At 46.9% G+C, this 14,606-nt stretch overlaps 1 protein-coding gene across 14 annotated transcripts in view; it reads left to right on the top strand.

Annotated features, from left to right (window-relative positions):
- Positions 1-14,606, top strand: part of DLG4 (discs large MAGUK scaffold protein 4) — a gene marked incomplete at its 5' end in the record, with an annotated part of 134,652 nt that overhangs the window by 70,796 nt on the left and 49,250 nt on the right. For 6 of the 14 annotated variants that reach the window (XM_081835645.1, XM_081835633.1, XM_081835635.1 and 3 more), the window contains one exon: positions 11,478-11,543. The exons of 1 other annotated variant lie outside the window; for it this stretch is intronic. In XM_081835645.1, coding sequence (XP_081691771.1) covers positions 11,478-11,543 — 66 coding nt within the window. Of the gene's footprint in view, positions 1-9,329; positions 9,348-11,477; positions 11,643-14,606 lie in introns of those variants that run through there. 7 more of the 14 variants (XM_081835643.1, XM_081835646.1, XM_081835632.1 and 4 more) reach the window with 2 other exon arrangements.

Genomic DNA, 14,606 nt, shown 5'->3' with positions numbered 1-14,606 from the left:
AACCTTTCCAGATTTGTTGATGCGTTTTAATCTTTTAATTTAATCTTTTAATTTTAAACATCTGTAATTGTTTTTGATTTTAATATTTATTGAAAACCACTTAAAGGATTTATTATAATCAAGCAGTATGTACACGCTGCTTTTACTTTTTGAATCATCTTTTGAACAAACAGCACGTTGTATGTGGAGGTGGAAATATAGATCTGACCAATGTGTGGGTAAACAAGAAAAAGAATTGGCTTTGCACATTCTCCCGTAGGAGAGAACCCCCAGCAGAGTTAAAAACACTCTCAGAGTTAACCAGCAACATAGTGTGAAATATAGGTTGTTAAACCCTTTTACATATCTCTTTTTGTCTGCCTGAAAACACTTGCTACCTCTCTCTACCCCTCTAGCAATGAAAAGACCACTCACTGTCAAGTAAGTTTAAAAGGATTTACTTAGTAAATCCAAAGGTCTAGTTCATGTGTTATTCCATGCAGCAGCAAGGAGAACACAGGTAGATTACTGTTGGGTGCAAAATACAACATATACAGTAGTTTCAAACATGTCCTGGTTGGTTACATGGTGCAAAGAGAGAGTGAGGAAAGGAAGAGAAGCTTCACTTCCTCCCTCACCAGAGGTGTGGGGGCCTGATTTAAATTGAGTCTAGGAACACAGCTCTGTGGTCTTAACCCCTTTGTGCATTAACTAGTACTCATGCATAGTTATGTTTGAATACAACTTCCTACAGTTTGAACAAAATTATCTTGGTAGAGACTTTTACAGTGGCGAGACGGCGAGTGACTCCTTTTTCTCCCCGTGTCTTGCAGAGCTGGTGATTTTTCATGGTCTAAGAAAGCAAAATATTGGTTTAAAACAGAGGTTTAGTTGCCATCTGCTCCATGTGCTATTCAACTTATTTTGTGTGTATTTTAAACAAGGGAGACTGTTGTGGCATCTTAAATACATTTTTTTTAAAAAAAAAGCAGTATTATGGCATCAGCTTTGTACAATCCATGACATACTAACACGACTATAAACCTCTGGAAATCGTTGCTAGATTTTAGTTGCATGGTGCTTCTTGCAGTATTTGAGTCTGATTTTAATTAGTAGTACGGTTAGTTCATCCTTCCAGAGGAGTCTACAAAAGTTACTGGCCCTGACATCCTGTGTTTAGTCACAGAGATGCATTGAAATACAGAACCTTCCATTTTATGAAGGCTTACTTTCCTTGCTACCTGTTGGCTGCAGTTAACAAGACAAAGAGCTAGGGACAAACTACATGGTGGTTCAATCACGATGTGACTTTTAGACATGTGCCTTTTCCTTCCATTGGATGCCTCCCTGACTCTTCTGTCCCCTGGACTCCAAAGCTTTCCATGCCTTCCCTTTGTGAGGTTTTCCCCCTCCCCGCCCAGTCAAGCTAACCTTTACTTCCCTCTCTGGAAGCTGCACTTGTTGCGGTTGTGTGGCTGAAGTTCTGATGACGTCACATAAGTTCATCTAGTAGGTTCAGGGCTCTGTTAGATGCAGACTGTGGTAAATTGCCATAGAAATGATTCTGAATAGATGGACTTCAGGTTTCGAGAGCTGAATCGAAGTGGTGCTGTAGCTCAGGGGGTAGGCAGAAGGTCCCAGGTTCGAATCCCTAGCACAGGGATCAGCAAACTTTTTCAGCCGTGGGCCGGTCCACCGTCCCTCAGACCTTGTGGGGGGCCGGACTATATTTTGGAGAGAAAAAAATGAACAAATTCCTATGCCCCACAAATAACCCAGAGATGCATTTTAAATAAAAGGACACATTCTACTCATGTAAAAACATGCTGAATCCCAAACCGTCCGCGGGCCGGATTGAGAAGGCGATTAGGCCGGATCCAGCCCCTGAGGTTGCCTACCCCTGCGCCTAGCATCTCAGGGTAGGACTGGGGATGATCTGTCTGAAACCCTAGAGCACTTCAGTCAGTGGGAACAGTAACACCCTACATTTAAAGGACATTTAACACACATTTAAAGCACGGGGCTCCAAAGAATCCTGGAAGCTGCTGTTAGTTAAGGGTGCTGGGGAAAACAGTATCATAATGGCAAATTAAATTTTGCGAATTTATTGAATTGGCTAAAATGACGGCGGCAATCAGATTACAATCTAATCAAAATTTAAAGAAAGAATGGGTAAGTGTAGATGAAAGTAGGGTAAAACGATGTTCCCAAAGTGATCTATTGATATGTTTAGACTGAAACCCACAAAGTTAAGAGGTAAAAGGTACATGGTTTCATAGTCAATAGCAATAATATACTGCTTAACACAACCTAAAAGATACCGTAATAGAGCTAATAATGCCAAGCATGGGTGGAGGGAAGCTGCAGGGGAAAAAGAGGGTGAAAATAAATAATAATATTTGGATATATGTATGTTGAATGTAATGTTAAATTGCTAAAGGACGGTTTATTTTTGAACACATCATTGTAGTATTGTTAAGAACTAAATAATAATAATAATAATAATAATAATAATAATAATAATAGCAATAATAATAATAATAATAGGGTGCTGGGAAATGTGAGCTCTGTGAGGCTTGTCTGACTCAGCACAAATCAGCTTCCTATGACCTGCGAGAAGTTTTTTCTGATACATGTTAAACTTTGTGATGCTCCCCCAAGTTCTTTTTCAGAGATGGTGGAGTGAGAGTGGACTACTTGTGTTCATGTTCATTGTGGGAGAAAAATAGCCATGTTGGAGAAGTGTGTGTATCTTGCAATTCATCCCTCCCTTTAAAACAAACAGACAAATAAACAAATAAATATGCTGTCCTTCTAATATATCCGTTTCAAATTAGCCTGTAAAATTCGTGGAGATACCAACCCCAAATACCTGGAAAAGTTAGCTGTTCCTTTCCAAAGTTGCTCTGTTAATGCAAAATCAACACACAAGCAGCCTGTCAAGTTGTGTGTGTATAACAGGAGTGTCTTGTTGAAAAATCCTAACTGAATTTAACTCATCACCAACCCCTGCAAGGAGTATGTTGGTTTTGACCAGTTTCCAAGCAAAATGATGAGAGGTTTTTTTTGTGATGGGAGGGCAGGAGCGGGGAGTGGACCGTCTACTCTGTTCGTCAAGAAACTAACCACCTGGTGCTGGATGCCAGCTCTTTGACCATCCAACATATCTGACCCACCTATGGGGAGACAGTTTTAAAAGAAAGAAAGAGAAATGTGGAATTCCTGACATTTATTTATCACTCATTTTATTTATTGAATTTAAACTCTGCCCTTCCTCCCAAGGAGCCCAGGGTTGGGCACCATCAAAATCTGACCTAGCTTATATTGTCTCACCCAGGCAGACGCCTTTCCTAGTGCCTGCTACCTTAAATGCCAAGGATCGGACCTTGGGGTTTTGCGTGCCAAGAAGATGCTCCACCACTGAGCTAGTATTCAATCCCTCCCTCCCATAGGTCTGTAAAACTTAGGTGTTGGGTAAAGAAAAACAGAAAAAGCTTTTTTCCTGTTTCTCTCCTACAAGAATAGAACACTGACACCGTCCAGTGAAATCGAATAGGAGACGATTCAAGACCGACAACAGGAAAGTGTTTTTTGCATGATGCATAATTTGTTTAAGGAATTTGCTTCCTCCAGTGTGGAGGCAGCCGCTGGCTTAGATGGCTTCAAAGGGGGATTAGACAAAATTTGAGGAGGAGGAGAAGTCTATATTCATCCTTATAGCTGTGATATGACTAAATGGAATATCCATGGCATTCTACCCATGAGTACCATTTGCAGTGGCTCCAAACCTGGGGAGGAATGTTGCCTTCAGACACCTGCTTCCTGGAGGCATCTGACTGGACCGGCTGGACCCACCCAACAGAACAGCAGAGTTCTGTTTAGAACAGGCTTCCTCAGCCTCGACCCTCCAGATGTTTGGAGACTACAGTTCCCATCATCCCTGACCACTGGTCCTGCTAGCTAGGGATCATGCGAGTTGTAGTCCCAAAACATTTGGAGGGCCGAGTCTGCCTATGCCTGGCTTAGCGCTCGCTTCTACACCTGTTGAATTTCTGGCTGCCATTCACCCCGTGGTCATAGGGCAGGCTTCCTCAAACTCGGCCCTCCAGGTGTTTTGAGACTACTGTTCCCATCATCCCTGACAACTGGTCCTGCTAGCTAGGGATCATGGGAGTTGTAGTCCCAAAACATCTGGAGGGCTGAGTCTGCCTATGCCTGGCTTAGCGCTTGCTTCTACACCTGTTGAATTTCTGGCTGCCATTCAGCCGTGGTCCTAGGGCAGGCTTCCTCAACCTCAGCCCTCCAGATGTTTGGAGACTACAGTTCCCATCATCCCTGACCACTGGTCCTGCTAGCTAGGGATCATGTGAGTTGTAGGCCAAAAAACATCTGGAGAGCCGCCGAGGTTGAGGAAGCCTGGTTTAGAGTTACGGCAAAAGTAAATCACACCTTTCTCCACCCAACCTGGTACCCTTCAAGTGTTTCATACTACAACTCCCTTGAGCCCCAGCCCTCCCAGCCATGTCACCTGTACTCAGGTGAAGTGTTAAGCGTCAAGTTGAGAGTGAACAGTTGCCTCTTAAACCAGTAGGGTTTTTTATGACAGCACCCAGCCAGTTAGCAAAGCAGACTGGGAGGGAACCAATCCGGCCCTGGAAAATTGCAAGATGGCAGAGGAAATGGGTGGAGTTGGTTTGCCAACTAACCATTAAAAATAAGGTCTGTAGTTCTTGTCCAGTCTCTACACACTGCTTCTCTAGACCATTTTGACATCCTGGAAAACATATCCGGTACTGTATATACGTATTTGTGTTTATGCTGCTGGAATCTGAAAAGTTGCTGAAATCAACTCTCTCTCTCCATCTTCATCTTCCTTTCCATTTGGGATTCGTTTCACAGAGGCTTTGTTCTTGTACTCTACATGCCCACCGCATGTCAGGAACAGAGATAATTAGTCCCCTCTGCTCAGTTGATTTTTTTTTTGTTAATCAACACGATAACGACCCAACTCCAGTGAGGATGTTCTATTCCTGTTAACAGGCAAGAATTTTTGCTTCCTGTGAAACTCCTAGTACTTGAAAGAGGAAAAAAGAGGCTTTGAAGAGTGTTGAGGAGGAAGAACCCTATAATCTCTTTTTCTTTCAACCCTTCCATTTATACAATGCATTACTGCCACTGTTTGACAATTATCTGGGGCCAGCGGTGTGTGCATGATAAGTACTATACAGGACATAGCCCTGGACCAATTCTGTCTGGCCAGTCCACAGAAAGATTCATCCAGAAGCTGAAGAATGGTGCAAGCGGCTGAGTTTCACACAGCTCTTCCACCATTTCCTGTGTGGTGTTTTTATGTAATTAATCTCAGTCCTTAGTCGGTTGTCACAGTGAATCAAGGCAGCTTCCTCTAAATCAGGAGTGGGAGAACCTCTGTTCCAGGAGGTGAATGTGGCCCTCCTCGCTCCCCTATCTGGCCCTTCAAATGCTCCGCAGACTACACATTTCAGCAGCATTGCTTGGGACACTTCTTGAATGTATTTGCCTAGAATATATCCTTGAACTCCCAGTAGTGATGTATGGAAGTGAGAGCTGGACCATAAAGAAGGATGATCACCGAAGAATAGATGCTTTTGAATTCTGGTGCTGGAGGAGACTCTTGAGAGTCCCATGGACTGCAAGAAGATCAGACCTCTCCATTCTGAAGGAAATCAGCCCTGAGTGCTCACTGGAAGGACAGATCCTGAAGCGGAGGCTCCAAGACTTTGGCCACCTCATGAGAAGAGAAGACTCCCTGGAAAAGACCCTGATGTTGGGAAAGATGGACGGCACAAGGAGAAGGGGACGTCTGACAGAGGACGAGATGGTGGGACAGTGTTCTCGAAGCTACCAGCATGAGTTAGACCAAACTGCGGGAGGCAGTGGAAGACAGGAGTGCCTGGCGTGCTCTGGTCCAGGGGGTCACAAAGAGTCGGACACGACTAAACGACTAAACAACAACAACAAATCCTTGAACTCTGATCATTCTTGCCTGGATAGGGACTAGAGATGCACATGTGAGTGTGTGTAGAAGCCAACCTACTGTACAAAGGTAAAAATAAAAAAAAGTTGCTTCACCCACTTTGGCTCCTGGCTCCACCAATCCTGTCACCCCATGGGCTGAGAAACCTTACCCACCCCTGCTCTACAGCAAGGACAGGGGGCTTGTGGCCCTCCAGATGTTGCTGGACTGCAACTCCCAACATTTCCTGAGTATTGACCATGCTGTTGGGGGCTGATGGGAGCTGGAGTCCAGCAATATCTAGAGGACCACAGGTTTTTCAAGAATAATTTCTGATGCAGAGTAATGGTGTCCCCCAAGAACCTAAGCTACAATGCTTGCTGTTGGGGGGATAGAATTCTGCTCCTTCTCCCAGACTACCTTGTACTGAAGTGTGGTATGTACAGGACACCAAATCAGTGAAGCCACGCATTGGCCAGTGTCCGTGATGTCACTGGTAAAGAGAAGCATAACTTTTCTTCTCTGCTGGGGAAGGGTGCTAGCTCAGTGGTAGAGCACCTGCCTTTGTTGCAGAAAGTCTCACATCCGATCTGTGACTGCCTCTCTAGATAGGACTGGGAGAGATCCTGAAATCTTGGATAGCCATTGCTGCCAGTCAGTGTCAACAAGAAGAACCCCATTATCTGATTTGATATGAGGCAGCATTCTATGTTCCTATAGAAGTTGTTAAAAAGAATTATTATCATCATCATCATCATTATTAGCTGAAAGTCGTAAGATCGCTTGACCACATTCCTATGGCTTGACCACATTCCTATCGCTTGACCACATTCCTATACATTGCTTGATATTTTGCACATGTGAAGCAGCCATCGCCAGTCAGATCCCACAATTCCATTCTCTTGTGTTATCCCAATCCAAATACCGTACTTTTCTTGCAAGGATAGCTGACAATTCCCAGTTAATTCAGTGTCACGTTGGTGTTGCATGTATGTGTGAATCATCCCCAGTAGGTGACACTCACTCTCTTGCTGGAGATTCATCTCCCCAGGGCCCAGGAACTTGCCCTCCTCCAATTAAATCCTTCCTCCACAGCTCTCTGCTTCCCCATTCATCCGTGATTCCTGGCAAATGTGCATTTTTAAAACTCCCAGCCGTCCTGTGTTCTTAAAGGCTTTGGTGGCTCCAGAGGATTGAGCAGTGGTGAGGCATCCGCCTTAATTATTTTCTTCTGCTTTGGGGCATCTTGTTGGGATGAGAAGGGGAGGGGGCCTGTTCCTAAACACCCACTCCCAGCCCACACTGATTTCTCCTTCACTGCCTAGGATCTGAAGGAATCTGAAAGCCTGATGCGGAGGCAGTGCAGAGGCAAATGTGTGCATGTGCATATCGAGAGAGGCTTGCTATGAATGTTCATTGCATCTAGGTGTGTGTGTGTGTGTGTGTGCTAGAATGGTGACCTGAAGCTTAGATTGCCTGTTTATATTTGTGCACAATGTTGCTTCTCTCTTGGGCGCTGCAATCCAGGCTCCAATGTTCATGCCTGCCAGCTGCAGCACAATAATATAAGAGCCTGCTGGATCAGGCCAGTGGTCCATCTAGTCCAGCATACTCTTCTCGCAGTGACCAACCAGATGCCTGTGGGAAACCAGCAAGCCGAATTTGAGCACAAGAGCCCTCTCCCATCCCGTGACTCTCAGCAACCAATATTCAGAACCACTGCTGCCTCCAACTGTGGTAGCAGATAGACATGGTTGTTAGTAACCATCCATAGCCCTCTCCAACAAGAATTTAACTCCTTCTATTTTAAAGCCATCCAAGATTTTTGATCTCAACAAAATTGTTCGTTTTTTAACTACAGCAAGATACCAATTTTATTAGGACGCGGGTGGCGCTGTGGGTAAAACCTCAGTGCCTAGGACTTGCCGATCGTCAGGTCGGCGGTCCAAATCCCCGCGGCGGGGTGCGCTCCCATCGTTCGGTCCCAGCGCCTGCCAACCTAGCAGTTTGAAAGCACCCCCGGGTGCAAGTAGATAAATAGGGACCGCTTACTAGCGGGAAGGTAAACGGCGTTTCCGTGTGCTGCGCTGGCTCGCCAGATGCAGCTTGTCACGCTGGCCACGTGACCCGGAAGTGTCTTCGGACAGCGCTGGCCCCCGGCCTCTTAAGTGAGATGGGCGCACAACCCTAGAGTCGGACACAACTGGCCCATACGGGCAGGGGTACCTTTACCTTTACCAATTTTATTATTATTTATGTGGGTGGGAGGAAAAGATACGTCTGCTACTCATAATTCACTTTTGGTGGATGACAAGCATGCACCACTTAAAAGCTAAGGTAAAGGGTAAAGGGACCCCTGACCGTTAGGTCCAGTCGTGGCCGACTCTGGGGTTGCGGCGCTCATCTCGCTTTACTGGCCGAGGGAGCCGGCGCACAGCTTCCGGGTCATGCGGCCAGCAGGACTAAGCCGCTTCTGGAGAACCAGAGCAGCACACGGAAACGCCGTTTACCTTCCCGCCGGAGCGGTACCTATTTATCTACTTGCACTTCAATGTGCTTTCGAACTGCTAGGTTGGCAGGAGCAGGGACCAAGTAATGGGAGCTCACCCCGTCTTTGCCCCAAATAATCATGGGAGCTGTAGTTTGTTAAGTGTGTTTAGAGTTGTTAGGGGATCCCTGTTCCCCTCACGAAGTTACCTGGGAAGAGGCGTTGATTGTTAAAGCATTCTCGATAGAAGGCAAGGATAGATAATTACCTAGATCATTGCTCTACCCACTGATCATAGCTCAGTGGATAGATGCTTTGCATGCAGAAGGTCCCAAGTTCCCCACTTGCAATTCCTGGCAACTGATATTCAGAGGCATACTTGTAGCCATATCCTCCATGACTCCATCCAGTCCTCTTTTAAAGACATCTGAGTTGGTGGCCACCACTGCCTCCTGAGGGAGGGAGTTCCATAGTTTATATACACATAATGTGCTGCTCTTGGTTGATTTTAGCATCTATCCCACAGGTGCCACATCCTGAGCGGGTACCCAGACAAATTAAAACATGACAGTTTAGCAGTTGAAAGCGCTTAGTGGTAGAACCAAAACACCACAAAAGCAACTCCAGAGCTGGAGAAATATCAGCTGAGCACGAGAGAGGAGCGATTTGGATGAACTCCCTCCCCATCCTCTCCCCTGAATGTGGTTTATCTGTAGAAAAGCACAGAAAGGAAGGGAAAGGAGGAGGCAGGTGGTTTGGCTCCGGATGGTGTCTCTGCCCATGGGTTAACACCTCTCATGCAAGGCTGCTGAGGCATGGACTAAGCTCAGGCCTGATGTGAATGGCTGCTTTCTAGTGAGAGGAAGGGACTTTACACTTGCATAGGTACTCTTGGATCCTGCAGTTTCAGGTGCTGAGCTCTTGTGTATGAAGTGGTGCTTATGGGGGGTGGGAGAGGTGAATTTTAAATTGAGGTGCTTTTTGTGTGTGAAAGTGGTTTTTTAAAATAATAAATGCAACCCTTAGTCAATAGGGGAGGTGGGGAGCCACCATAGGAGCCCCCCCCACCACCTGTGGGTGGACTCCCAGTTCGCAGAAGCCCCAGCCAGCTTTAGCTTATATTCAGGGATGATTTATTTATTTAAATGTTTATGATCTGCACTTTCGTAAAATACATCAAAGCAGCTTACAACATGGAGCACAATAAAAAATCATTGTATACATATAAAACAGAACTAAAAACATCAGTAAAAACTGGAAAAAACAGCTAATAAAACACCAATAGATACATTTGGTAAAAAGGAAAAAAAACCATACTGTTAAGGCCTTTCTTAAAAAGCACAGTTTTCAGAAGACTTATGAAAGAAGGCAGGTATTGTTCCTGCCAAACCTCTACAGGCAGGGAGTTGGAAAGGGCAAGCAAGGTCTGCCACACTGAAAGCTCAATTAAACTTCAGAGGTATAGGGAATCACCAGATGCCCCTTCACAGGATCTCAGATTGAGGGGGAGAATAAGGGGTCAGGTGGGACTTGGGAATCCCAAACATTTTATTATATGGTACTTATTTATTCTGTTCATATCCCAATATTCCTCCAAGGAGCTGAAGGGGGTGAACATGGTCCATCCGGCCCCCTCCGCTTATTCGCACAACCACCTTGTGAGGTGGGTTAGGCTGAGAGTTAGTGACTGGCCCATGGTCAGTCTTCAGTTCCTTGCTCAATAGATGAATCAATGAAACATGAACTTCACTGGGTCTGCACAGTTTTTGCTCTGTGCAGTTGGATTTATTGCACCATAGCCAGCTTTTATTGGGGGTGGGGTGCATGGCAAACAGCCCATGAGAACGTGGGGGAAGGGCTGTCGCTCAGTGGCTAAGCATCTGTTTGCCATGCAGAAGGTTCCAGGCTCAGTTGCCCAATGGCATCTCCGTATACAGCTGGGAGATACTGCTGCTTGAAGCACTGGTCACTCACTGCTGGTACAGGAGAGGAAATGGTGACCGTAAAGGTGGAATACAATACAGGGAGAACAGATGGGCAGGTCTTTTGCCTCTTCTGCCAAGCCTTGAACTGCATGGCAGGTGGAGATTCAACAGGTAAAAGCTCCACTACCATAGCTCAGTTTCTAGATTAAAGGTAAAAGTAAAGGGACCCCTGACCATAAGGTCCAGTTGTGGCCGACTCTGGGGTTGTGGCGCTCATCTCGCTTTATTGGCCGAGGGAGCCGGCGTACAGCTTCCGGATCATGTGGCCAGCATGACTAAGCCGCTTCTGGCGAAACAGAGCAGCGCACGGAAACGCCGTTTACCTTCCCGCTGGAGTGGTCCCTATTTATCTACTTGCACTTTGAGGTGCTTTCGAACTGCTAGGTTGGCAGGAGCAGGGACCGAGCAATGGGAGCTCACCCCGTGGCGGGGATTCGAACCGCCGACCTTCTGATCAGCAAGCCCTAGGCTCTGTGGTTTAACCCACAGCACCACCCACGTCCCTCCTTTGTAGATTATGAGACTCCTAATCTCAGAGTTGTGTGTCCAAGCCCCACATTGGGTGAAAACAGTCCTGCATTGCAGGGGCTGAACTAGATGACCCTTGTGGTCCCTACAATTCTATTATTCTCAAGGCCTGTGTGCAGCTCTTTAGGGGTACAGGTAAAAGTCTCCCCAAGGGATGCTGTAGTCTGTCGTGGATTTTACCCTGCCATGAAGCTGTTAGGGGCACAGGTAAAAGTTTTCCTATCCCCACATCTCAAGGGGTTCAGTACCTGTTGTATCTCAGCCAGCCATACAGGACAAAAGAAAGGGGGTGAAAGCCTGCCAGCAGCTGATTCCTTTTGCAAAGGCTTCTGGGAGGGGAGGCGCAGGGCCAAGCAAGCAGAGTGGTCTCTGCTGCTCCCCGCCCCGGTTTCAGGTGACGAGGCTTGGGTGCGCATCCTGACATGGCACTGTTATGCTGACCCAGCAGTGTTCTGCTTCCATGGCGTGCCGTGGCACTGACGCTCTGCCTCTTCCCTTTCAGAAATATCGTTACCAAGATGAAGACAGCCCCCCGCTGGAGCACAGCCCCGCCCACCTCCCCAACCAGGTAAAGGCCCCTGAGCTGGTCCACGTGGCGGAGAAGAACCTGTCCCAGATCGAGAGCGTCCACGGCTATGTGTCTCACTCGCACATCTCCCCCATGAAGGTAGGAAGGGGGGGCGCGGGTGCCCCGGCCAGGAGAGGGGACACCATCCTGCCACACCCGGCCCTGCCCACCCCTGCCGCACCCGCACTCCGCCACACCCGCACCCACCTGTGGCCTGCACCGGAGCTCCTGGACACCACCGTCCACGTGGCAGCATGTGTGTGTTTCGTGTGTCAGGCGGCGTTTGGCTGTTGCTGTCTCTGTAGTAGGCCGTATGTGTGATTTTTTTGGGTGGTGGTAAGGTTTAGACTTTGGCGTTTTGATAGGTGTGCGAGTGAGGGAGTGTGTGGCACTGTTTCCGCTTCTCTGTGTGTGGGGTTGTTATCCGTCCACGTAAAGCTTTCCATGCACATGTGTGTGTGTGTGTGTGTGTGTGTGTGTGTGTGTGTGTGTGTGTATTTCACGGCAAGTGCAACTGTACAACCCTTTTGTTTTTTCAAAGCACAGTGACTCAGCGCAGGCTTGTCATGACTGTGAATGTGTCTGTGTGCTGCTCTGTATGGAGGGGGCTCTTGGAAGGAGTGTGTGTATGTGGTAGCTAATGAGTGTTTGCCACCAATTGTATGCTTCTGGAGGGGGGAGTGCCAGTGCCTTAGCAAATAGAATCACCTGTGCCAACCTGGCACCCTTCAGCTGTTTTGGACTACAACTCCCATCAGCCCCAGACAGCACATGGGAGTTGTAGTCCAAACATCTGGAGGGCACTGGGTTGGGAAGGACTGAAAGAGACACAAATGCTTCCTTCCCTGTGCATCAGCACACATCACTTTTTAAAACATAGACACATTTTTACGGGTCTTCCTTAACAATATAAAGCATCTCTGGAACAGCAGAGTGTGCCTGAGCATATAAAATGCTTTTGAAAGTGTGCTTCACTCCCTGGGCAGGGAGGAATATTGTTATCATAACATCAGCGGCACTGGAGACATCTGCCTACGTTCATTGAAGCACTTGTGGTCTTTCACAAGCGCTGGTGGGTGTGACATCTTAGCGTACAAGGTGTAACTCTGGGATCTTTGTATATTTTTGGGCATACTACAGTTACACATGTGTGCTACATTCAAGGGTGCTTTTTTTAGTGTGTCTGTTTATCACTGTGAGAGTTTGTGGCGTATTAGCTTATGGTTTGTGTCTTTGCTAGACCTGAAAGGATCATGCTCCCTCGACTGGAGCCCTTCCCTTGAAATGGAAACCTTTGTTTCTTTATTTTTTGCTTCCTTCAAACGAGCACTGGTGCGAGACTCATTTAAGCAGGTCTTGCTGGGAATCTCAGGTGAGGAGAGCGCTGCTGTTGTGCTCAGGAGCTGCTTGTGGGATTCCCATAATGGGCATCTGGTGGGCCACTGTGAGACCGGGATGGGCCCCCTTTGGCATGATCCAGCAGCCAGGCTCTTGGGCATTCCTTCCACCGTGTTGAAGCATTTGCACGAGGATCCTGTCGTTCAGCACCATTGGCATTTGACAGTGTCTCAGCTGCTCCCTAGAATACAAACACACTCACACCCGCACCAACCAACCCTTCCCAGAAAAGAAGATTGCTATTTCAAATTCAGCAATAGCCAAATTTTGGAACCCGTCTAAATTTCAGATCCCTGTAAGCAAAATAAGTGACTGGCCTGAGGTGCCACCCAGTGAGCTTCACACTGCTGAATGTGTACCACCCTGTCTCCAGGATATAACACCAACATTTAAATTCTGTGATTTGTGGCATGTTATTTGGGCTCAGGCTAAGCACTAGTCTGTGTGCCTGCTGTGTCTTTGTCTGCTGTGGTGCATGGCTTCTTCCGTTCTGTATCCACCATATTGGATGCTGACCCTCACACAGAGACATCAGAACCTCACATCACACGTAGCCTCCGCTCTACCCTACTGAGAGGTATTTATCATTGTGGGCTGTGATGGGTGGCGGGGTGGGGTGTGGGTTACGGATATGGAGTTGTCTTTTGGACAAAAAGTTTTTTTTGTGGGACATTGTTGTGAGGGAGTAACCCCTCACAGTGGAGGGTGACCGGCAAAACAATCCGTGCATCAGCAGCACATGTGATTTTGGTGAACAGGAGAGGGATGAAGAATTGGAGGAAGGCCTCACCCCCCACCACACACCTCAGATCCGCCCTGTTTTAAAGCCTGATGGTGTGTGGCCTGCAGAACCTGATTCATCTTAAGTGTTGGTGGGTTCAAATCCAGAAAGGCCAATTATCCTGAAATTAATTAGTCAGCGCTGTGCAGAGTGAAGTGGTGGTTTTTGATCAATTGTTGTAATAAATAGGAGTATTATGCATACTTGAAGGGAAGCCGGTCTCTAGATGGACCTCCCTGTTTGTTAAGATTTTCAGCAGAGGGTGGGGCCCTAGTTGCAGAATGCTTTCCTCAGGGAAAATTGCCGGTTTGTTATCATCCTTTGGCACCAGGATTTTTTTCTCTCCAAAGCTTTTAAGAAACATTTTAGAAAGCAGCTGAAGGGTGGTGTGGGTTTTCTTGGGTTGTTGCTTACTTGCTGCTGCTTTTACTCTTTGTAGTGGTCTCTGGTTGTTCTTCACAACAGCCCTGTATGGTAGGACAGTATTAAAACATCCACATTGCCCATGTCATTGAAGAACCTAAAAGAAGACATCTATTACCTCTATCCCCTGTGGAACCTTTTCAAAATAGCGTGGGGGTGTGTGAGGTGTGTGGCACAGTGTGCCATTTTACCAAGGGGGTGGGTAGGGATGGAATGGGACAGGGGCAGAAGGTTGGTGAGCGTTGCCATGCTTGAAAGGAGAGCATGTTGGGATTGGATAATTTTCACCTCTCCTACCCAAACTCCTGTTTCTGATGTGGAACAGCGCAGGCTAAGTTACGGGAAATGTGCCAGCGAGTTGCAACCATACAGCAAATTGTCCTTCTTTCTGAGGACTGCAGACAATGGGTTTGTTGTTGTTGTTGTTGAGCCATTTAGTCGTGTCCAACTCTTTGTGACCC

The sequence above is a fragment of the Podarcis erhardii genome (genome assembly GCF_964252035.2).
Source record: "Podarcis erhardii genome assembly, chromosome: 13".
Taxonomy (NCBI): domain Eukaryota; kingdom Metazoa; phylum Chordata; class Lepidosauria; order Squamata; family Lacertidae; genus Podarcis; species Podarcis erhardii.
Note: the sequence above shows the minus strand (reverse complement) of the source record. Positions and strands in the feature narration are given on the sequence as shown.